The 22,237-nt window shown below is 60.8% G+C and overlaps 1 protein-coding gene across 4 annotated transcripts; it reads left to right on the top strand.

The window, feature by feature from the left end:
- The first annotated feature begins 797 nt into the window (after positions 1–797).
- EPS8L2 (EPS8 signaling adaptor L2) lies at positions 798–21,895 on the top strand. 4 transcript variants are annotated; one of them, XM_063608005.1, is made up of 22 exons: positions 798–1,066; positions 1,452–1,579; positions 4,131–4,252; positions 4,354–4,409; positions 5,218–5,282; positions 14,133–14,294; positions 14,668–14,817; positions 14,901–14,980; positions 15,094–15,236; positions 15,315–15,385; positions 15,598–15,724; positions 15,908–15,996; positions 16,092–16,166; positions 16,402–16,550; positions 16,658–16,790; positions 17,403–17,515; positions 18,894–18,999; positions 19,899–20,018; positions 20,269–20,341; positions 20,475–20,655; positions 20,790–20,922; positions 21,072–21,895. In XM_063608005.1, the coding sequence occupies exons 3-22, from the start codon at positions 4,209–4,211 to the stop codon at positions 21,150–21,152; spliced, it is 2,151 nt and encodes a 716-aa protein (XP_063464075.1). In that variant the 5' UTR covers positions 798–1,066; positions 1,452–1,579; positions 4,131–4,208; the 3' UTR covers positions 21,153–21,895. The 4 variants fall into 4 exon arrangements, with proteins under 4 accessions (XP_063464075.1, XP_003805128.4, XP_063464076.1 ...); XM_003805080.6 differs by lacking the exon at positions 1,452–1,579 and having other exon boundaries at positions 805–1,066; XM_063608006.1 differs by lacking the exons at positions 798–1,066; positions 1,452–1,579; positions 4,131–4,252; positions 4,354–4,409; positions 5,218–5,282 and adding an exon at positions 5,650–5,959 and having other exon boundaries at positions 14,905–14,980.
- The last annotated feature ends 342 nt before the right edge of the window (positions 21,896–22,237 follow it).

The raw sequence follows: 22,237 nt of genomic DNA on the forward strand, positions 1-22,237 counted from the left end.
ACCCAGGACCGGCAGCCGGAGCCTTGGGTCCCTGCATGGGCCTGGGGCGCCCTGTGCCCCTTCACCTCCTCCTCGTCCAGTTGACTGCTGTGGCAGCCGGTGCTACCCGCTGTGTCCACTGCACCCTGGCCCTGTTCTGAGCGGTCACAGCAGCTGGGGAGAAGGGCCATCCTGGGAGCCGGGCAGATGAGGACGGAACCAGACAGTCCCACTGTGGTGGGCAGAGGGTGGGGCCTGGGCCTGACCACAGGGCAGTGCAAGGAGAGAGGCATCCTGAGAGGGCCTGAGGTGTCCCCACCTCCCCCGACACCCCATCCCTCAGTGCCCAGGCTGGGCAGAAAGGGGGGCCTGGAGGAGCCGCTGCACTGTGAGCTCAGGGCTCCAGGCCTGGGGTGGGCATGGTTAGGTCCTGCCTGACACCCACCCACTCACCGAAGCCTCTGCCCCTGGGCCTGCGGTGGGCCCGGTAAGGGAAGTGACTCTGCCACATGCCTGGGGCACCTGAGGGGTGCACCTGGCCCGGCGGAGGCTCTGACCTCCCCAGGGCTGGAGCCCTCCCCAGCAATGCGCCAGCGCTGCCCCCGAAGTCCCATTGGCAGCGTTCCCCCGTCCCCCGGCCTGCTGGGGCGCAGCTAGGCCCTGCCCAAGGAAGAGCTCGAGGCCTCGCCCTGCTCATCCCGCGGAGGCGGCCCTGCGCCCCGCCTGTCCCCAGCGCCCCAGCTCTAGGGGCTAGGCCTGCGGAGGGGCACACCAGGCGGGTGTTGGGGAGGACGGGAAGGGCTGGGGCTGGAGCCCAGGCGGGGCCGGGGGCGGGGCGGAGCTGGGTCCGAGGCCGACAGGGGCGCCTCCATCCCACGCCCTCCTCCCCCGCGCGCCCGCCCGCTCTCGGGTGACTCCGCAACCTGTCGCTCAGGTTCCTCCTCTCCCGGCCCCGCCCCAGCCCGGCCCGGCCCCGCCGAGCGTCCCACCCGCCCGCGGGAGACCTGGCGCCGCGGCCGAGGCGCGAACAGACGGACGCACGGGCGAGCGCCGAGGGGACAGGCCGAGCGCGGGGCGCCGGAGGCAGGTGAGCGCTGCGTACACGGGGGAGCGCGCCCGCCCGGGCCTCAGTTTACCCGGTGGCGATGGGACGCGGGGCTTCTGGTTCAGGACACCGGGACGAACGCGGCGTCGCAGGGCGCGGGGCACTTGGAGGGCGGCCGGGCCCAGGGCGCGGGGCAAGGGGCTGGGGGCCTGGTCGAGTCCCCACCTCTCCTGGACGGGTCCTGCTGCAGCCCGGCCTGCCCCCGTCGGTCCTGGGCGGCGGCCGGCGAGCAAGGATATTTTTAAGCCAGCGATGGGTGACTCACCTGCCCCGTCCTGCCCACTCCCAGCTCTGGGGCTTGGTGGGGGCAATCCCTGCGTCCGGAGAGCGCTGGTGGTAGGGAGGCTTCTCCCGGTTCTGTGAGCAGCAGGACCCTCCCGAGGGCCTGACCGTGGAGGTAGCACTGCACACCCACTCCCTGTGGGCCGGAGCCAGGAGACACTTCCTGGGTGTCGGAGCCCAGAAGGAAACCAGTGGCCGGGAAGCACCAGTTGGGTCAGTCTCCAGGTCAGGGTTGGGGGTGGGAGTTTCAGGGAGGAGGGGAGGCTGGGACAGGGGCTGCAGAGGCCCTGCCAGGAGAGGCAGGAGGGTGGGCTGGCAGGAGCCCGTGGGCACGCGAACTTCAGCCATCCTAGATTCCTGGTCCCTGCGTCCAGCTGCCTGGCGTTGCCCCTTGCTGCGGGGTGTCCCTGGTGGCAGGGGAGGGGGAGGCAGGGCCGGGCATGCCTGGACCTCTGCCCCCACCCACCCCGTGCTCAGTCCTGGGTCGGCTGTGCTGGGAGGCAGGCCCAGCTGGCGGCGGCCCCTCCCCTCGCGGCCCCTCCTCCCCTCGAGGCCCCTCCTGGGTCCCAGCCTCTCCCGGGCCTGCTTAGCACCCAGGCCTTGTTGGCATAGCGCTCCCTCCGGGCCTTCTCCGCCTGCCTCGGTCTCCTTTCCCACCCTCAGCTTCCCCAGCGTATCCCTTCCTCCCTCAAGCCATAGCTTCCAAACCAGGACAGGGCCAGGGCCTGAGGGGCCTCCCCATTCCAGGGCCCCACCCAGCGCCTATGAGGGCAGCCTGGAGCCCCTGTGACTCAGCTGACCCCTCCCCAAGGTCACTCAGCATGTGGAGCTGGAATTTGAACTTGGAGCCCGTCCCTCTACCCTCCTGCCCTGCTGGGACCTCCTCCCCTCCACAGCCCGACTGACCGGGCACCCCGCTCTGCCTCACTTCACACCGGGAAAATGACCACAGTACAAAGTGCAGCCTGGGCCTCCAGGGCTTCGTCCCCACCACCAGTGGGCCAAAGAAGCCTCCCCAGGGGGGCGGGGCTCCCACAGGGCAGGAGGCAGCCCCATACCCATGTGCTTCAGACCCAGACACCACACCTGGACCCACCCCACTGCTGCCCGGCCCTGCCTGGGCCTGAGGTCCCCGATGCCCTGCAGGCAACCGAAGGCCAGGAACCTGGCCTTCCCCAGGGGGTCGCGTGTCACAGCCCTCCATGTTTGCGTGCCCGCAGGCCTGAGTCTACAAGGGTGCGTTGGTGTCTCGCCCAGGTGTGTGCCTGGACACACATGCCTGGCGCCCTTGGTGGAGCCCGCCAGGAATCCCATTAAGCAAACACTCAGGCTCGCCACTGAGCCCGTGAACATTCCAGACATTCTCCACGGATAGATGGATGGAGGAAGTGATCATACCCCCTTGGTGCACCCAGCCCCTCGTGTCAGAGGCAGTGCCCCCGGGCCTCCCAGACCCTCCCACTAGGCCAGACCTGGTCAAACCAGAAAGTCCCGGGTGCTCCGAGCCACTCCCTTGACCCTCCATACCAACAGCAGTGGCTGGTGACCCCCACCCTGGCAGACCCAAACTCTGAAGCCACAGGGGACAGCCCTGCAGCCTTGGCAGGAGGCGAATGGTGTGGACCTGTGGGGAGCTGATCACAGAGCCACAGAACAGCCAGGTCCCCACAGGGCATAGTCCCCTTGGGACAAGTCAGCCTGGTTCAGGGCCATCAGGCTCTGTCCATCCCCCCGGGAAGCCCCTAGGGTCCAGCCCAAATCAGACCCACCTGTCTGCCCTGGCAGCTGGGCCTTAGTTTCCCCAAAATGCTCGGGGGAGAGGTCAGCACTAGGAGCCCAGAGACAGGCTCTGAGGATTCTGCCCCTGGGGGAGGCCAGAGGCACCTGCCCCATAGCCACCCTACCTCGTTGGAGGGGCAGTGATACTGTGTGTTGGGGCCACTGGACTGGCTCCCAGTCTCAGCCCCCACCACACCCGCCCTCCAGTCCCTCCACTAGGCTTGGCTGCTGCCAGGGGTTCTGTGCTGGCCACCTGGCCGCATCCCTGCCCTCGGGGTGAGGAAACACTGCACCCCGGGGACCCCAGGGTTTCCTGCCCGCACAGCCTCTTCCCTGCCAGGTCTCCCAGGCCCAGGAAAGAGCCAAGGGCTGGCCTCTTTGCTGGGGCCTGGACAGAGGTGGCATGCGTGGGTGGCAAGTCCACATGTGGGTGCAGGAGCCCCTTGGGGTGCAGGCCTGGGGTGGGGCAGGAGTGGCGGCTAGAGCCGGGCTCCCTCTGGACTTCAGGACCTACCCCAACTCCAGCCTCACCTCTCCTGCCATCCTGCAGCTCCCACTCGCCCTCCCCCAACCCCCACCGCACCCCCCTCCCCATGCCCCACCACAGCCCCCTCCCCCCACACCCCCACCTCATCCCCCTCCCCTTACCCATCCCACCCCCCTCCCCACAGCACCAGGGCCTTAAACTCCATGCTGCCCAGCTTGGAAGGCGCCTTCTGCCCCCAGGGCCCTTGTCAGAGCCTCCCAGTCAGCCTCTGGGGGTCCCTGTGGAGCACCTAGGGTCTGAGGCATGACGAGGCTGATCGACTGTCAACTGGGACGTGGGGCCAATTGGGACGTGGGGCCAACTGGGATGTCGGGCAGGGGCTCTGCCCCCCAAGGGACCCCCACCCAGGCCAGGCCAGTCAGGGATCTGGCCCAGGGAAGGAGGAGAGGAACCAGCCAGGCCGGAGGAAGTGTCAGCGCAGCCCTTCTGTCCACCCAGGTGTGGGACAGGCACTGGCCTCAGACCGGGGCCACACTGAGGTCTGCCCTTCTCCCGCTGGCCGCCACCCAGGACACCATGAGCCAGTCCGGGGCCGTGAGCTGCTGCCCGGGTGCCACCAAGTGAGCCCCCCCACCCATCCCGAATACCCCACCCTCACCCTCTGAACAGTCCCCAGGGAGGGGTGCAGTTCGGCCCTGCCCTGACAGCCCCTCCCCTGCAGTGGCAGCCTGGGCCGGTCCGACGGTGTGGCCAAGATGAGCCCCAAGGACCTGTTTGGTGAGTGAGGTTTGAGAACAGGCTGGACGTCACAGGGGAAAAATGGGCACTGCATCCAGGTGGGGGACAGCCGCTCCTGCCCCACAGCTGTGCCTGGTCTGGCCCAGGGGATCTCTGGGTGTCCAGGGAGGCCTCTGGACCCTAATCAACCTTCCGAAAGCTCCTGGCCACTGGATCCCCTCCCCCACACACGTAAGGGGAGAGGCCTTTACTAATAATTCAGGGAGCATCAATATTGATGCCGCTGCACTCCTGGCTGCAACCTGATCACAGGGAGGTTCAGGCAGGATAAGCCGCCAGGTGTCTGCTCCAGGAGGGGGGCCTCGCCAGCCCCCACTTCCCCCGACTCTGCCCTTCCCCAGAGACGACCCTGCCCTCTCGCTAGCTAGATGCACCCTTCACTTATGTCTTTGGACAAGGTGCCTAGTCTGGAAAGCGAGAAGACCTGGGAGGGCAGGGAGAGTGAAGCTGGCAGCTCTCAGAGTGGGAAGAAGCCGGGCTGGGACCCCCTTCCTGTCCCCTCACCCTCCGGGACAGAAACCCCCCCGGCACAGGCTGCTGGTCCCCACTCTGAGCAAGCCCATCGCCTTCTCCGAGCTGCGTCCTTCTCCAAGGGGGCTTCCCTGGAGGGAGGGAGGGGGCTTCCTGCAGGTCCTGATTTCACACCCACATCCTTCCTGGTGGCCAAGAGGTCCACGGAGCAGCCTCCCTCCGCTTGACTCCACCTTCCCTTGTGGGTCCAGTCCCAACTGGACGGGAGGCTGTGGGTCCTGCCCGTCGGGGGAGTGACTGGTGTCTCCCGGTTCAGAGCAGAGGAAGAAGTATTCCAACTCCAACGTCATCATGCACGAGACTTCGCAGTACCACGTCCAGGTAAGGCCCCGCCCCCAGGGAGCACCCTCAGGACATGGCTGTCCTCGGGCTCTCGTCTCCACAAAAAATAAAATAATTAGACGGGCATGGTGGGGCCGGCCTGTAGGCCCAGCTACTGGGGAGGCTGAGGCGAGGGGGTCACTTGAGCCCGGGAGGCGGAGGCTGTAGTGAGCCAAGATCGCACCACTGCACTCCAGCCTGGGCACCTGGGTGACAGAGCTAGACCCTGTCTCAAAACAAAAGAGAGAAAGGGAGGAAGGGAGGAAGGGAGGAAGGAAGGAAAGCTCCAGGGAGAGTGGTCAGCCCAGCTTCTGACACCCACAGGGCCGGGGGAGGCCAGAGCCAGAAATGCCCACACTGTCCCGGGCTCAGCCACGGGGTGGGGGAAAGTGCGCCTCTGGTTCCAGTCCTGGGAACTCGCGGCCTGGGGGGTGAGGCAGCCCAGGGTGTGCTGGGAAAACACTGTGGCTGCTGCCCAGCCCTGGATGGGAAGAGCCCCTGGAGGAAATGATCATCCTGGCCCCAAAACAAGGAACTGTATCGGGAGGGAGCAGGCAGAACAAAGACGCCCTTGATGGAGGATTCAGGGAGGCCCAGGCTGCTTCTCAGGGCTCAGACGGGGCTGCCTGCACGCGCCGGACCAGCCGCCAGCCCTGAGGGCTTTTCTATTCTCCTAGGTCAGTTTCATTGACACGGAGAACTCAGGAAATTTTTTTTGGGGGGTTTTGTGTGCGTGTGTGCGTGTGTGTGTGTGTATGTGTGTCTTTTTTTCTTCCTTTCTTTCTCTCTCTCTCTGTCTCTCTCTCTTTCTTTTCTTTCTTTCGTTTTGAGACAGGGTCTAGCTCTGTCACCCAGGTGCCCAGGCTGGAGTGCAGTGGTGTGATCTTGGCTCACTACAGCCTCCACCTCCTGGACTCAAGTGATCCCCTCACCTCAGCCTCCCCAGTAGCTGGGCCTACAGGCTGGCCCCACCATGCCCATCTAATTATTTTATTTTTTTGTGGAGATGGAAGTCTCCCTATGTTGCCCAGGCTGGTCTCAAACTCCTAGGCTCAAGCAATCCTCCCACCTCCTAGCCAGGCCTGGTAGTGTGAGCTTGTAGTCCAGTTACTTGGGAGGCTCAGGCAGGAGGATCCCACCACGGCCCTCCAGCAGCCTGGGCAACAGAGTCTTAGGCCAGGCGCGGTGGCTCACGCCTGTAATCCCAGCACTTTGGGAGGCTGAGGTGGGTGGATCATCTGAGGTTAGGAGTTCGAGACCAGCCTGACCAACATGGCAAAACCCCATGTCTACTGAAAATACAAAATTAGCCAGGCGTCGTGGTGCATACCTATAATCCCAGCTACTCGGGAGGCTGAGGCAGGAGAATCACTGGAACCCGGGAGGCGGAGGTTGCAGTGAGCCGAGATCACACCACTGCACTCCAGCATGGGCAACAGAGTGAGACTCCATCTCAAAAAAGAGAAAAAAAAAGGGACCAGGCGCGGTTGTTCATACCTGTAATCCCAGCACTTTGGGAGGCCGAGGCGGGTGGATCACCTGACGTCAGGAGTTCGAGACCAGCCTGACCAACATGGTGAAACCCCATCTCTACTAAAAATACAAAACTTAGCTGGATGTGGTGGTGGGAGCCTGTAGTCCCAGCTACTTGGGAAGCTGAGACAGGAGAATCACTAGAACCCGGGAAATGGAGGTTGCAGTGAGCCGAGATTGCGCCACTGCACTCCAGCCTGGGGGACAGGGCGAGACTCCATCTCAAAAGGAAAAAAAAAAAAAAAGGCCCCTGCGCCTGGGTACGAGCTGGGCTCCCGGTTGTGGTCCAAGCCTGGGTGCGAGCTGGGCTCCCAGTTGTGGTCCAAGCCTGGGTACGAGCTGGGCTCCCGGTTGTGGTCCAAGCCTGGGTACGAGCTGGGATCCTGGCTGTGGTCCAAGCCTACAGGACTAGGAAAAGGAGGAAGGGTGAGGGAGCCTGGAGCTGGGTCCTCCTGCAGGGCCAGTCCTTTCTGCCACAAACAGCCCTGGCTGGGGGCCCACAGTGCCCCCTGGTTCCCCCTTGCTGTCCTCCACACCTGCAGAGGTGAGACAGGTCACTATTCTTTGAGCTTCAGTTTCCTCGTCTGTACAATGGGTCCAAAGAGCCATCAGGAGTCCCTGAGCTCTTGAATCGGGCTGTTTTGGGTGACCAGGGCCTTTCCAGCAGCCTGGGCAGCTAGACCCTGCATACAGCCAGGCTGGTGACTTCGGCCAGCTCAGTGTCCAGGGGAAGGCACAGAGCGGTGGCCGAGTTCACTTTAGTCCCCTCTTCCTGGGCAGCTCCACCACCTTTCTCAGGGACTCTGCCCTCTTGGGGTGGAGCCTGGGGCCTCTCAGCCTGGCTCCTGGACTTTGGCCCCAGCTGGCCTGGCCCGGCCCCCAGCCAGCAGGAGCCTCGTCTGCCCAGAGGCCAACAGAGTGAGGAGTGGAGAGTGGGTGGGGCTTTCCTGCCTGTCCCCGATGAGGACACTGGGGACCAGAGAGAGGGTGAGAGTCTGGTGGGAAGTCTCTCCAGCCAGCTGGGGGCCGGATCAGATTGGCCCTGACAGTGGGTGGGGGGCACCTGAGCCCGGGTCCATGGTTTGCTTTTTTCTAAGTTATCACACAGTAAAAGCCATGTGTATGTGGGGGTGTGGTTCTGTTGCCACCATAGTCAGATCCATCAGCCCCATCACTCCAAACCTGTGAATCCCTGACCTTGGTGGCTACCCCCAACCTCTGGAACACCTGCCTGCCTTCATCACCACAGTTTCTGTTTGTTTGTGTGTTTGAGACGGAGTCTCGCTCTGTCACCCAGGCTGGAGTGCAGGAGCGCGATCTCAGCTCACTGCAACCTCTGCCTCCCAGGTTCAAACCATTCTCCTGCCTCAGCCTCCTGAGTAGCTGGGACTACAGGCGCCCGCCACCACGCCTGGCTGAATTTTTTTTTCTTTGAGACAGAGTCTCACCCTGTCACCTAGGCTGGAGTGTGGTGGCGTGATCTCGGTTCACTGCAACCTCCGCCTCAAGGGTTCAAGTGATTCTCCTGCCTCAGCCTCCCCAGTACCTGGGATTACAGGCATGCACCACCACACCCAGCTAATTTTTTATATCTTTAGCAGAGATGGGGTTTCACCATGTTGGCCAGGCTGGTCTTGAACTCCTGACCTCAATTGATCCACCCACCTCAGCCTCCCAAAGTGGTGGGATTACAGGCGTGAGCCACTGCGCCTGGCCTAATTTTTGTATTTTTAGTAGAGATGGGGTTTCACCATGTTGGCCAGGCTGGTCCCCAACGCCTGACCTCAAGTGATCCACCTGTTTTCACCATGTTGGCCAGGCTGGTCCCCAATGCCTGACCTCAGGTGATCCACCTGCCTCCCAAAGTGCTGGGATGACGGACTGAGTCACTGCGTCCGGCCTCCATCATTGTGGTTTGATAAGTGGAAATTAATTTTTATGATGTCCATTCGTATGTGTTTTTCTTTTATGGTTTAGGGTTTTGGGCATCCTAAGAAGTCATCCCTTGACCAAATTTCTGGAGATTTCTTCAATGTTTTCTTTTATTTTTTGTAAATTAGGAATTCACTGTGGAAGTTCCTGTGTTTTCTTCTTCTTTTTTTTTTTTTTTTTTTTTTTGAGGTGGAGTTTTGCTGTGTCGCCCAGGCTGGGGTGCAGTGGCGCGATCTCGGTTCCCTGCAACCTCCACCTCTTGGGTTCAAGCAATTCTTCTGCCTCAGCCTCCTATCTGGGATTACAGGAATCCACCACCACGCCCGGCTCATTTTTTGTATTTTCAGCAGAGACGGGGTTTCACCATGTTGGCAAGGCTGGTCTCGAACTCCTGATCTCAGGTGATCCACCAGCCTTAGCCTCCCAAAGTGCTGGGATTACAGGCATGAGCCGCTGCACCTGGCCAGTTCCTCTGTTTTCTTTTGGATGCTTCCCAGTGTAGGCTTTTGTGTTTAGGGCCAGGATCCATTTTATTTTATTTTATTTTATTTTATTTATTTTTTTATTTAATTGTTTTATTTTATTTTATATTTATTTTATTTTATTTTATTATCATTTTTTTGAGACAGTCTCAATGTACTGGACCACACTGATTGACTGTTTTGAAGGCTGAACCAGCCTAATCCTCATTTATTCCAAGTGTGTGATCCTTTTTCCTGTGTTGAGGGACTGATGTGGTAATATTGTTGTTAGGGGTATTTTGTGTTGATGTCCATTAGAGGTACTGGTCTGTAATTTTCGTATAATGCCTATGGCAGGTTGTGTGGCAGGGTTATGTTGGTTTTATAAAATGGGTGGGGAAGTATTCCCTCCTCTTCTGTTTTCAGAAAGAGTTTGTGGGCCGGGCGCAGTGGCTCACACCTGTAATCCCAGCACTTTGGGAGGCTGAGGCGGGCAGATCACAAGGTCAGGAGATGAAGACCATTCTGGCTAACAGTGAAACCCCGTCTCTACTAAAAATACAAAAAATTAGCCAGGTGGGGTGGCGGGCGCCTGTAGTCCCAGCTACTCAGGAGGCTGAGGCAGGAGAATGGTGTGAACCCCGGAGGCGGAGCTTGCAGTAAGCTGAGATTGTGCCACTGCACTCCAGCCTGGGGGACAGAGTGAGACTCTGTCTCAAAAAAAAAAAAAAGAGTTTGTGAAAGCTTGTTATTGTTTCTTCCTTAGATATTTGTTAGGATTTGCCAGTGCTGCCCTCGGAGCGCAGGATTTTCTTTGTGGGAAGGTTTCGGTTATTAATCCCCTCTCCTGCCTGTAAAATCTGTAGTGATGCCCCCTCTTTTGTTCTGGTTTTTGAGAATTTGTGTTTTCTCTAGTATTTTTCTTGATCAGGCTTGCTAGGGATTTACCAAGTTTATTAACCTTCTCATAACTAACTTTGGGCTCATGTTGATTTGTGTCTGTCAGTAGTCTGTGTAAAGTGCGTTGACCTCCTCTTAATTTTCTACCTTCCACTTACTGTGGGTTTTATTTGATTCACTTTATCTTTTTCTTTTCTTTTTTTTTTTTTTTTTTTTTGAAATGGAGTCTTGCTCTGTCGCCCAGGCTGGAGTGCAGTGGCACGATCTTGATTCACTGCAAGCTCCGCCTCCTGGGTTCACGCCATTCTCCGGCCTCAGCCTCCCAAGTAGCTGGGAGTACAGGTGCCCGCCACCACGCCCGGCTAATTTTTTGTATTTTTAGTAGAGACGGGGTTTCACTGCGTTAGCCAGGATGGTCTCGATCTCATGACCTCGCGATCTGCCTGCCTCAGCCTCCCAAAGTGCTGGGATTACAGGTGTGAGCCACCGTGCCTGGCCAGATTATTGATCTTAAGTCTTTCTTCTTTTCTAAGATATTCATGGAAAGCTCTACATTCCCCTCGCAGCACTGGTTTAGTTGTATTCCACAAATTGTGATATGTATGTTCAGAATGCTTTCTAGTTTTCTTGTGACTTCATCTTTGATGCATGGGTTATTTAGAAATACGTTGCTTTATTTCTAAACATTTGGGGATTTTCTGGTTTTCTTTTTATTATGGGTTTCTACCTTAATTCTGTTATGATCAAAAAACATATTCTGTACTGTTGCAGTCACTTGAGATTTACTGAGACTTGTTCTGTGGCCCAGCAGCCTGGTTTTTCTTGTTTGGTTGTATTGTGTGTTTCAGGTTTTACTCTGCCTCTCGCAGAGAGATGAGTGGCCTCTCGCAGAGAGATGAGTGGCCTCATAGTCCCTTGCATGTTTCTGCACACTTATTTTATTTATTTATTTATTTTTGAGACAGAGTCTCGCTCTGTTGCCCAGGCTGGAATGCAATGGCACGATCTCGGCTCACTGCAATCTCTACCTTCCGGGTTCAAGTGATTATCTTAACTCAGCCTCCTGAGTAGCCAGGGTTACAGGCGCCCACCACCACGCCAGGCTAATTTTTGTATTTTTAGTAGAGATGGGGTATCACCATGTTGGTCAGGCTGGTCTCGAACTCCTGACCTTGTGATCCACCTGCCTTGGCCTCCCAAAGTGTTGGGATTACAGGCATGAGCCACCGTGTCTGGCCCTGTGCCCACTGTAACCTGTTGGATCTGCCCACTTCTTTAACCTGTTGATGGACATGTAGGCTGGGTCCAGTCTTTATTATTACAAATAGTTCTGCATTGAGCAGCCTGGTACCGATGCCACATTTTGCACGTGTGCAGATTACCTGTAGTAGAATTGGGAGGGGATGGTGGGTGCAGCTTTAGAGGTGCCACTGGCCTCTCCCCAGAGAGGCTGGGCAGGTGCTGGATGAGGGCATCCTTTCTCTACATCCTAACCCGTAAGTAAAACCCACAATGACTATTAGTATTGGGCAATAGAATAGGTAAAAAAACACAATTCCTGGCTGGGCGAGGTGGCTCATGCCTATAATCCCAGCACTTTGGGAGGCACAGGCAGGAGGATCGCTTCAGCCCAGGAGTTCAAGACCAGCCTGGGCAACATAGCAAGCCCTTGTCTCTAGAAAAAATAAATAGGCAGGGCGCAGTGGCTCACGTCTGTAATCCCAGCACTTTGGGAGGCCGAGGTGGGCAGATCACAAGGTCAGGAGATGGAGATCATCCTGGCTAATATGGTGAAACCCCATCTCTACTAAAAATACAAAAAATTAGCCGGGCGTGGTGGCAGGCGCCTGTAGTCCCAGCTACTCGGGAGGCTGAGGCAGGAGAATGGCATGAACCTGGGAGGCGGAGATTGCAGTGAGCCGAGATCGCGCCACTGCACTCCAGCCTGGACAGCAGAGTGAGACTCCGTTTCAAAAAAAAGAAAAAAAAATTGTTAACCAAAAACCAAACAGAGGCTGGGCATGGTGGCTTACGCCTGTAATCCCAGCACTTTGGGAGGCTGAGGCAGGCAGATAACCTGAAGTCAGTAGTTTGAGACCATTCTGGCCAACATGGAGAAACCTTGTCTCTACTAAAAATACAAAAATTAGTCGGGTGTGGTGGTGGGTGCCTATAATCCCACGTACTCGGGAAGCTGAAGCAGGAGTATCACTTGAACCCGGGAGGCGGAGCTTGCAGTGAGCCAAGATCACACCACTGCATTCCAGCCTGGGGGACAGAGCGAGACTGTCTCAAAAACAAAACGAAAACTAACAAACAAACAAAAAAACCCGCCAAACCGACAAAACACTAAAATAAAAGAGGCTCAGAGTTTCAAATTGTAATTCTTTCATTCAATGGGGTTGCATACAATTTTTTCTTTGAGTTTTTGCATGCTTTTTTAATTTTTTTTTTTTTTAGTTTGAGACAGGGTCTCTCTCTGTTGCCCAGGCTAAGTGCAGTGGCATGAACATGGTTCACTGCAACTTTGACCTCCTGGGCTCAAGCATTCCTCCCACTTCAGCCTCCCAAGTAGCTGGGACGACAGATGTGTACCACCACACCTGGCTAATTTTTAAATTTTTTTAATTTTTTTTTTTTTTTTTTTTTTGAGATGGAGTGTCACTCTGTCGCCCAGGCTGGAGTGCAGTGGCACGATCTTGATTCACTGCAAGCTCCGCCTCCCGGGTTCACGCCATTCTCCTGCCTCAGCCTCCCGAGTAGCTGGGACTATAGGCGCCTGCCACCATGCCTGGCTAATTTTTTGTATTTTTAGTAGAGACGGGGTTTCATCATATTAGCCAGGATGATCTCAATCTCCTGACCTTGTGATCCACCCGCCTCGGCCTCCCAAAGTGCTAGGATTACAGGCATGAGCCACTGCGCCCGATCTTTTTTTTTTTTTTTGAGACAGAGTCTTCCTCTGTTGCCCAGCCTGGAGTGTAGTGGTGCAATCTTGGCTCACTGTAACCTCTGCCTCCTGGGTTCAAGTGATTCTCCCACCTCAGCCTCCCGAGTAGCTGGGATTACAGGCGCCCGCCACAATGCCCGGCTAATTTTTTGTATTTTTAGTAGAGACAGGGTTTCACCATGTTGGCTAGGCTGGTCTCGAAATCCTGACCTCAGGTGATCCACCCGCCTCGGCTTCCCGCAGTGCTGGGATGACAGATGTGAGCCACCGCGCCCGGCCACACAAACTTTTATGTTTTGCGTTTTGTGGTTGTCTTTGACTGTCCTGTAGTTCAAGTTAGTGTTTATCCAGCTGTGCCAGCATTGTGCACCAAACGGCCAACCCTTCGTGGGAGGGTTTTACTTAGTGAACAGGGCAGCTTGGCTGGAGGAGGGGGCCTGAGCCAGGCCTGGAAAGAGGAGAGGTGGAGGGCACAGGGCAGGGGCCAGGCTGGCCGCAGATCCTCAGGGATGGACGCATCCCGCACACACTTGTCGAGGGTCCTCTGTGCACCAGGCTTTGCCCTGGACCTGGGGACACAGCTTAGCAAGTGGCAACCGGAACAGTGCCTTGGAGTAGTGAGCACGCTGGACGCACAGCACACCACGTGCAGCTCAACGTTGGGTCTGATTCAGGGAATTAGGGCAGGTCGGGATGGGGTGACGGCTGGCATTGTAGCCAGGTGGCCACAGAGGGGACGTCTGAGAAGGAAGAGAGCTGGGGAGGCTGGCAAAGCCAGTGCAGTGGGCGGGTGCTGAGCCTGCACCAGGAGGTGGACGGGTGAGGACGGTGGCGCGGGGCCGGGCAGCAGTTGGAATTCTTTTGAGGTTATTTTCAGGACACAAGCATGGCCCCTACAGATGCCTGCCAAGGCAGAATAGAGACTCCCCCCACCAAAGGCGGGGCCGGTCCCCGTTCTAGCCCCCTACCCAGGGTTGGCTGTGGCCCCTCAGCCCCTCAGGCTGTGGCCCCTGGGGGCTGGGCTTTCCACACAAGGAGGGCTCTGCCCAGCAGTGACCGCCCGCCCACCCCCAGCACCTGGCCACATTCATCATGGACAAGAGCGAAGCCATCACGTCTGTGGACGATGCCATCCGGAAGCTGGTGCAGCTGAGCTCCAAGGAGAAGATCTGGACCCAGGAGATGCTGCTGCAGGTGAACGACCAGTCGCTGCGGCTGCTGGACATCGAGTCTCAGGTGGGGCCCAGCGCCGCCGGGGACAGGGAGCACAGTGGGTAGAGGTGGTGGCAGCCACCGGCTGCAGCCCGGATGTGCGGCCGGTCCTCTCTGCAGGGCCGGCCATGCCCTATCATTCTGGTCCCTGGAAGAGGATGGGACAAGGGTGGGCAGAGGGCCGCATAGAGCTGAGAGTCCAGGGAAGTTTGGAAGCCGGGGTCAGCCTTGCTGTACAGCTGCGGGGTGTGTCCCGGGCCTAGTCCTCATCTATGGGAGCCCATTCCCCAGCGGCGCCAGAGGGGCCTGTGCTCCAGGCTTGTCCACAGCTCCGGCCACTCCCTGCCAGAGTGCCCAGACCCCGGGTGCGAGTCGTGTCCGCGCGATGTACCCGCAGGAGGAGCTGGAAAACTTCCCGCTGCCCACGGTGCAGCGCAGCCAGACGGTCCTCAACCAGCTGCGCTACCCGTCTGTGCTGCTGCTCGTGTGCCAGGACTCGGAGCAGAGCAAGCCGGATGTCCACTTCTTCCACTGCGACGAGGTGGAGGTGAGTCGGTGCCGGGCGGGGCAGGGTGGGGCTCCGCCCCGCCGCGCCCCGCCCTCCTGGCCGCCTGACGCCTGCTTTCCCAGGCAGAGCTGGTGCACGAGGACATCGAGAGCGCGTTGGCCGACTGCCGGTTGGGCAAGAAGATGCGGCCGCAGACCCTGAAGTAGGGCAGCGGGCGGAGCGGGGTCGCAGGGGGCGGGGAGGGGAGGAGCCCGGCAGGGAGGGAGGGTCAGGTGCGTTCCCGGCGGGGCTGAGCAGGACCCCCTCGCCCTCCAGGGGACACCAGGAGAAGATTCGGCAGCGGCAGTCCATCCTGCCTCCTCCCCAGGGCCCGGCACCCATCCCCTTCCAGCACCGCGGCGGGGATTCCCCGGAGGCCAAGAATCGCGTGGGCCCGCAGGTGCCGCTCAGCGAGCCAGGTAGGCCGAGGGGCTGGAGAGGGCTCCACAGGGCTCATTGTGGGGGGCTCGGTGAGCAGCCGCCGTGTCCCCCAACAGGTTTCCGCCGTCGGGAGTCGCAGGAGGAGGAGCCGCGGGCCGTGCTGGCTCAGAAGATAGAGAAGGAGACGGTGGGTGCCCGGGCCTGGCAGGTGGCCCCTCTCTTCCCCGCCCCCAGCAGTGGACACTGGTCCTTGCTCTCTCTCCAGCCAGTCCCCAGCCAGTGGCTGCCCCTCCAAAGGTGTGGGGCCCAGCTCCTCCCATCACCTGTGGGGCTGTCCCTGCAGCAGGGCGGGGCGGTGGGGAGTGTCTGAGGCTGACCCCTGACCCCCTCTGACCCCAGCAAATCCTCAACTGCGCCCTGGACGACATCGAGTGGTTTGTGGCCCGGCTGCAGAAGGCGGCCGAGGCTTTCAAGCAGCTGAACCAGCGGAAGAAGGGGAAGAAGAAGGGCAAGAAGGCGCCAGCAGGTGCAGGGGACAGGGACGGGGCCAGCAGGTGCAGGGGCCGGGGACGGGGCCAGGGACATCCATGGGGGCTACTCATGGAGGTGGAGGAAGGTCCAGCCCACACAGATGGGCTGCATGGGACAGAAGGCGCAGGGGCCGGGGAGATCAGGGCCAGCCTGGCTCACGCGGTGCCTCCCATGCCAGAGGGCGTCCTCACACTGCGGGCACGGCCCCCCTCTGAGGGCGAGTTCATCGACTGCTTCCAGAAAATCAAGCTGGCGATTAACTTGCTGGTGAGTCCGGTGGCCCCAGCCCTGCCCCACTGTGCTGAGGGGAGGGTGGAGGCCCCGCCCCGCCCCGGCACCTGCTCACTTGTTCCCACCCCCAGGCAAAGCTGCAGAAGCACATCCAGAACCCCAGCGCCGCGGAGCTCGTGCACTTCCTCTTCGGGCCTCTGGACCTGGTGCCTGGGGCCGGGCGGCAGGGGCGCGCAGGGTGGGGGCCCAGAGGCCTCTGGAGCATCTCCCCGGGGTCGGGGTTGGGGCAGCAGGTGCCCGCCTTGGGCAGCCCGGTTCACGCTGTGTGGCCACTCTCCGTGGGGTCCAAAGTCCCTTCCCGAGGGCCAGCCTGTGGAGCTACGGGGGTGCTGGGCCAGGGTCTGTGAGCCTCAGTCCCCTCTGAACCTCACTGTGCCCCAGATCGTCAACACCTGCAGTGGCCCAGACATCGCACGCTCCGTCTCCTGCCCACTGCTCTCCCGAGATGCCGTGGACTTCCTGCGCGGCCACCTGGTCCCTAAGGAGATGTCACTGTGGGAGTCACTGGGAGAGAGCTGGATGCGGCCCCGGTAGGGCAGGGCAGAGCAGTGCCGGGGCTTCACGGGGAGCCAGCAAGGGGGTCCTGGGTGGGCCAGTTCTGGAGAGGCAGGGCTGACTTCAGGACCTCTCACCCCAGCTCCGAGTGGCCGCGGGAGCCGCAGGTGCCCCTCTACGTGCCCAAGTTCCACAGCGGCTGGGAGCCTCCTGTGGATGTGCTGCAGGAGGCCCCCTGGGAGGTGGAGGGGCTGGCGTCTGCCCCCATCGAGGAGGTGAGCGCACCAGCAGCCCCCATCCCCACCCCAGCCCCAACACCCACTCCTCACCAGAGCTCCCCTCCCCAGCCCCGACACCCACCCCTCACCAGAGCTCCCCTCCCCAGCCCCGACACCCACCCCTCCCCAGAGCTCCCCTCCCCGGCCCCGACACCCACCCCTCACCAGAGCTCCCCTCCCCAGCCCTGACACCCACCCCCCCGAGCCCTGACACCCACCCCTCCCCAGAGCTCCCCTCCCCGGCCCCGACACCCACCCCTCACCAGAGCTCCCCTCCCCGGCCCCGACACCCACCCCTCACCAGAGCTCCCCTCCCCGGCCCCGACACCCACCCCTCACCAGAGCTCCCCTCCCCGGCCTCGACACCCACCCCTCCCCAAAGCTCCCCTCCCCAGCCCACCTCCACCCACCGCCCCTTCAGCCACAGCTCAGCTGCCCCTAGCCCCTGCCAGGAGAGGCAGCCCATGCTGGCATCACCGGGCATCAGGCTCCATCACCCTCAGTGGTGCGTCAGTCACAGGACATTAGCCCAGCCCCTGTCATATGCCCCCTCGTCCTGGGACCCAGCCCCACCCCATGTCTAACTCAGGTCGCCCACCTTCCCCACAGGTGAGTCCAGTGAGCCGACAGTCCATAAGAAACTCCCAGAAGCACAGCCCCACTTCAGAGCCCACCCCCCCGGGGGATGCCCTACCACCAGTCAGCTCCCCACATACTCACAGGTAAGCCCCCCTCAAAGTGAGGGAGCATGAAAGTGAAACCCTTCAGAACCTACAGTCTCTAAAAACATATGGGTACGCTGCCACCAGGTGGTGGCAAGTGCATTGTTCAAGTGGTTTAAAATACTTTTCCAGATTTGAAGCAGTTTTCATTTCAACTGCATGATATATAATTAAAGGAAACATTTCAAAAGTCATGCACAAATTCTCTACCCTAATATATCAGCTCTTTCTGTGCATCCACATGTATGTTTTAGAACCAAGGTTAGAAACTACTAAACCACTGAACTTGAGTGGTTTCACCAAACACTGGCACCCTGTTGGGGCTGCTGGGACTGATTCAGGCCCAACCTCTGGTAGAGCCAAAAGAGGAGACTGGGGTTCTGGGCTAGTGAAGCCCCTCCCCTCCCCCCACCCCCAGCCCCAACCGTTTCCAAAGAGGACAAAGAACAAGCCTATGGCACTAGGGGAGTCCTGTCTTTCCTTGCCTCCCCTCTTCCCTTCTGTGCTCATTCCTGGGCCAATCTGCATGGGAAGCCCCTGACCCTCCCACACCCCAGGATTCAATTTTGGGGTAAAGAGGGGCCAGCAATCCATCTTCTAAGCAAGCATGGCCTCCCCTTGCCCACAGTGTCAGCCTGGCTCCCGTGGTCCCTGGCCTAGGACCACACTTAAAAACATTTCCACCCTTTGACTTCAGCTCCTGGTCTGTCCACCCTGGCCCTGTCCTGACAGTCCATGGCCACTTCATTTCCCTGAGCACCTGGACACGGGAGCTGCCCTGATGACCAGGGCCACACTGACCAGGATGGACGGCCTGGCCAGGTGACAGCCACAGGCCTGCTACATGCCAAAGCCAGGACCCCTCAGCCAGGGCCAGCCCCCACGCGCTTTTGAGGTGCAGGTCCCACCCCACAGAGAGGAGCTTGAGACCCATCCTCCACTGGACCATTTGGGCTGTGTTCAGTCCTCAGAGGGGCCATGGCTCTGAAGACATGCTGGCCCTCACTGGCCAGCTGCGGGGAGCTGTGACCCTGGCGTTTCCCAGGAACGCCCCTGGCTCTGGTTCCCCTGGGGTGCCGGACTGGAGACCCCTGAGGTGGCCTGGGATGGGCCAGCCTTGCTGTACCACAGGCCCCTGCGCCACGCCCACCTCCTGCCTGCCCCGCCTCCACGCAGGGCCCCAAAGCTCTGGGGCTGTCACAGTTTCCATTCCGGGCTGACTGCTGACTGCTGCCTGCAGCCTCTCTCCACGGTGACCTCCAGAACAGAAAAGAGGCAGCCAGTCGTGCACCTGGGAAGCTGCTGCCCCCCAGCCACTGCCCAGGTCTCAGAGAAGACCCCCACCAGACTGGGCCTCAGCCCCTCCTGTTCCTCACAGGGGCTACCAGCCAACACCAGCCATGGCCAAGTACGTCAAGATCCTGTACGACTTCACAGCCCGAAATGCCAACGAGCTATCGGTGCTCAAGGATGAGGTCCTAGAGGTGAGGGGCTGGAGGATGGGGTCCAAGAGGGGGAAACAGGGCAGGGCTTCAAGGGAGGGGCTACCAGGGGAGGTGGGGAGCGGTCTAGGGCCAGGCTGGGTGATGCCAGGACGGGGCACAGCTGCCGGCCCCTTTCTCCAGGGTCCCCGCCCTTGGACTCTGATCAGGATCCCCAGCCTGTTGGAGGGGCCTTCCCATCTTGGGGCTCCCCAAAGGCATGCAGGGACCCCTGTGCCAGGCTGGGGGGAGCATCTGCACCACGTGGACCCAGCGGGGGCCTGTCAGTCACACCCACCCAGGAGCCCCCACATCTGCACTGGCCGCATCTGCCAGCCGGAATCCAGGCCACCCACTGGGGGACAGAAAGTGGAGCAGGCTAGGGGGGAGTGGGCCACATCCACAGCCTGGCTCGGCGGCTCACGCCTGTAACCGCAGCACTGGGAGGCCAAGGCGGGAGGATCCCTTTAGCCCACGAGTTCGAGACAAGCCTGGGCAACACCTCAAAACCCCATCTCTACAAAAAACATAAAAATTATCTGGATGTGGTGGTGTGCGCCTGTGGTCCCAGCTACTCTGGAGGCTGAGGTGGGGGGATCGCCTGAACCCAGGAGGTCGAGGCTGCAGTGGGCAGTGATTGCACCACTGCATTGCAGCCTGGGCGGCAGAGTGAGACCCTGTCTCAGAGAAAAAAAGGGTCCCCCAGACTCCTTGAGGCAGGGTGGGAGAGGAGCAGCCCAGCGAGGGATGGAGGGGTGGAAACAGGGGTGCGGAGAGAATGGAGCGAAGCGGGGCTCCGGGAGACCCTAGGGCGCTCCCCGACCTCTGTAAAGCGGCGCCAGCGGGTGGTCCCAGCCCCGCAGAGCCTGGGTGTGGGGAGGGGCTGACGGCGCGCCCCGCAGGTGCTGGAGGACGGCCGGCAGTGGTGGAAGCTGCGCAGCCGCAGCGGCCAGGCGGGGTACGTGCCCTGCAACATCCTAGGCGAGGCGCGGCCCGAGGACGCCGGCGCCCCGTTCGAGCAGGTGAGCCCGCGGGGGTCCCTGGGGTCGCAGCCCCCAGCTTCCTGGAGCAGCCCCGCCTGCGCCTAGCCCCGCCCCAAGGCCAGCCCCGCGGCTGGAGAGACTGGGGCAGGTGCAGGGCTCCCTGGGCAGAAGGGAAGGGCTGGTCCGCAGGCCGGGGCTGTAGGGGGATTGGCGGGGTGGGGAGGTCCCGGGCAGGTGCTGGGAGGCGGGGGCGGGGCGTGGGGAGCCTAATCGCCCCCCGCCCCCGCAGGTCGGTCAGAAGTACTGGGGCGCCGCCAGCCCGACCCACAAGCTGCCCCCAAGCTTCCCGGGGAACAAAGACGGTGAGAGCTGCTGCTTCGAGGCGGGGGTCCCGGGCCCAGGGCCACCTGGGGGAGGAAGTGGGGGGGGGGTCCCTGGGCCGGGGGCGGGAGCAGGGGCAAGGCAGCGGCGGGCCTAAGTCGCGCGCCCCCTCAGAGCTCATGCAGCACATGGACGAGGTCAACGACGAGCTCATCCGGAAAATCAGCAACATCAGGGCGCAGCCACAGAGGCACTTCCGCGTGGAGCGCAGCCAGCCCGTGAGCCAGCCGCTCACCTACGAGTCGGGTCCGGACGAGGTCCGCGCCTGGCTGGAAGCTAAGGCCTTCAGCCCGCGGTGAGCGGGGGCGGGGGATGAGCTGGGGCCCGGGCGAGGGGTGGGAGGTGCGGCCGAAGGTGCGCAGCTGTCGGGGCGGGGGCCAGGCAGCCTCGCCCACAGCGCGGCCCTGACGCCCACCTGCCCGCCCCCAGGATCGTGGAGAACCTGGGCATCCTGACCGGGCCGCAGCTCTTCTCCCTCAACAAGGAGGAGCTGAAGAAAGTGTGCGGCGAGGAGGGCGTCCGCGTGTACAGCCAGCTCACCGTGCAGAAGGCCTTCCTGGAGGTGAGCCCGCCTGCGCTCCGGCGCCACGCCCCTCCTGCCCCTGCGCCCTCCTCTCCCCCGCCGGTTCCTGGGGTCGCAGAGCAAGGGGGAGGCCGGCACCCAGACACGTGGGACCCCCGGCTGAGGATGCCCCCATTTCTCCTCCCTAGAAGCAGCAAAGTGGGTCGGAGCTGGAAGAACTCATGAACAAGTTTCATTCCATGAATCAGAGGAGGGGGGAGGACAGCTAGGCCCAGCTGCCTTGGGCTGGGGCCTGCGGAGGGGAAGCCCACCCGCAATGCATGGAGTATTATTTTTATATGTGTATGTATTTTGTATCAAGGACACGGAGGGGGTGTGGTGCTGGCTAGGGGTCCCTGCCCCTGTCTGGAGGCACAAGGCCCATCCTTAGGCCAAACAGTACCCAAGGCCTCAGCCCACACCAAGACCAATCTCAGCCAAACCTGCTGCTTGGTTGTGCCAGCCCCTTGTCCACCTTCTCCTGAGGCCACAGAACTCTCTGGGGCTGGGGCCTCTTTCTCTGGCCTCCCCTGTGCACCTGGGGGGTCCTGGCCCCTGTGATGCTCCCCCATCCCCACCCACTTCTACATCCATCCACACCCCAGGGTGGGCTGGAGCTCCAGGCTGGCCGGGCTGAACCTCGCACACACGCAGAGTTCTGCTCCCTGAGGGGGGCCCGGGAGGGGCTCCAGCAGGAGGCCATGGGTGCCATTTGGGGGAAAGTGGGGGAACGACACACACTTCACCTGCAAGGGCCGACAACGCAGGGGACACCGTGCCGGCTTCAGACACTCCCAGCGCCCACCCTTACAGGCCCAGGACTGGAGCTTTCTCCAGCCAAGTTTCAGGCCAATGATCCCCGCATGGTGTTGGGGGTGCTGGTGTGTCTTGGTGCCTGGACTTGAGTCTCACCCTACAGATGAGAGGTGGCTGAGGCACCAGGGCTAAGCAATTAAACCAGTTAAGTCTCCCAGGAGCCGTGTGTCTCAGTTCTCTGGGAGTGGGAGTGGGTCCTGGAGCCCCCGGAAACTGCACCTTTTCTAAGCAGTGCCGGGCAGAGGGCCGGCCGGCCGCCAGGCTGCTCTGCCCCTGAGCCCAGAGGGGACCCTGCCCACTTCTCTTCCTGTGGCCCTCCCAGGCCCAGCGACCAGAAGGCCCAAAGCGTGTCATCCAAGCCCGGCTTTTGCTGGGCACAACCCTAGTGGGAGCGGTGGGGACAGAGCCAGCTCGGCCAGACGGTCGGCAGGCCCCAGGAGGCCCATGAGTCAGAGGGCAAGGCTGAAACTGGATTTGGAGATCTTAGCCCAGGCTGACG

The sequence above is a fragment of the Pan paniscus genome, chromosome 9 (assembly GCF_029289425.2).
Source record: "Pan paniscus chromosome 9, NHGRI_mPanPan1-v2.0_pri, whole genome shotgun sequence".
Classification (NCBI taxonomy): Eukaryota; Metazoa; Chordata; class Mammalia; order Primates; family Hominidae; genus Pan; species Pan paniscus.

What these genes read in the sequence shown, in the direction of transcription:
- EPS8L2 (XM_063608005.1), top strand. Translation starts at nt 4,209, where the DNA reads ATGAGCCAGTCCGGGGCCGTGAGCTGCTGCCCGGGTGCCACCAA. An exon ending in GGTGCCGCTCAGCGAGCCAG is followed by an intron (nt 15,237 to 15,314) that starts GTAGGCCGAGGG and finishes GTCCCCCAACAG; the next exon opens with GTTTCCGCCGTCGGGAGTCG. An exon ending in CTTCCCGGGGAACAAAGACG is followed by an intron (nt 20,342 to 20,474) that starts GTGAGAGCTGCT and finishes GCGCCCCCTCAG; the next exon opens with AGCTCATGCAGCACATGGAC.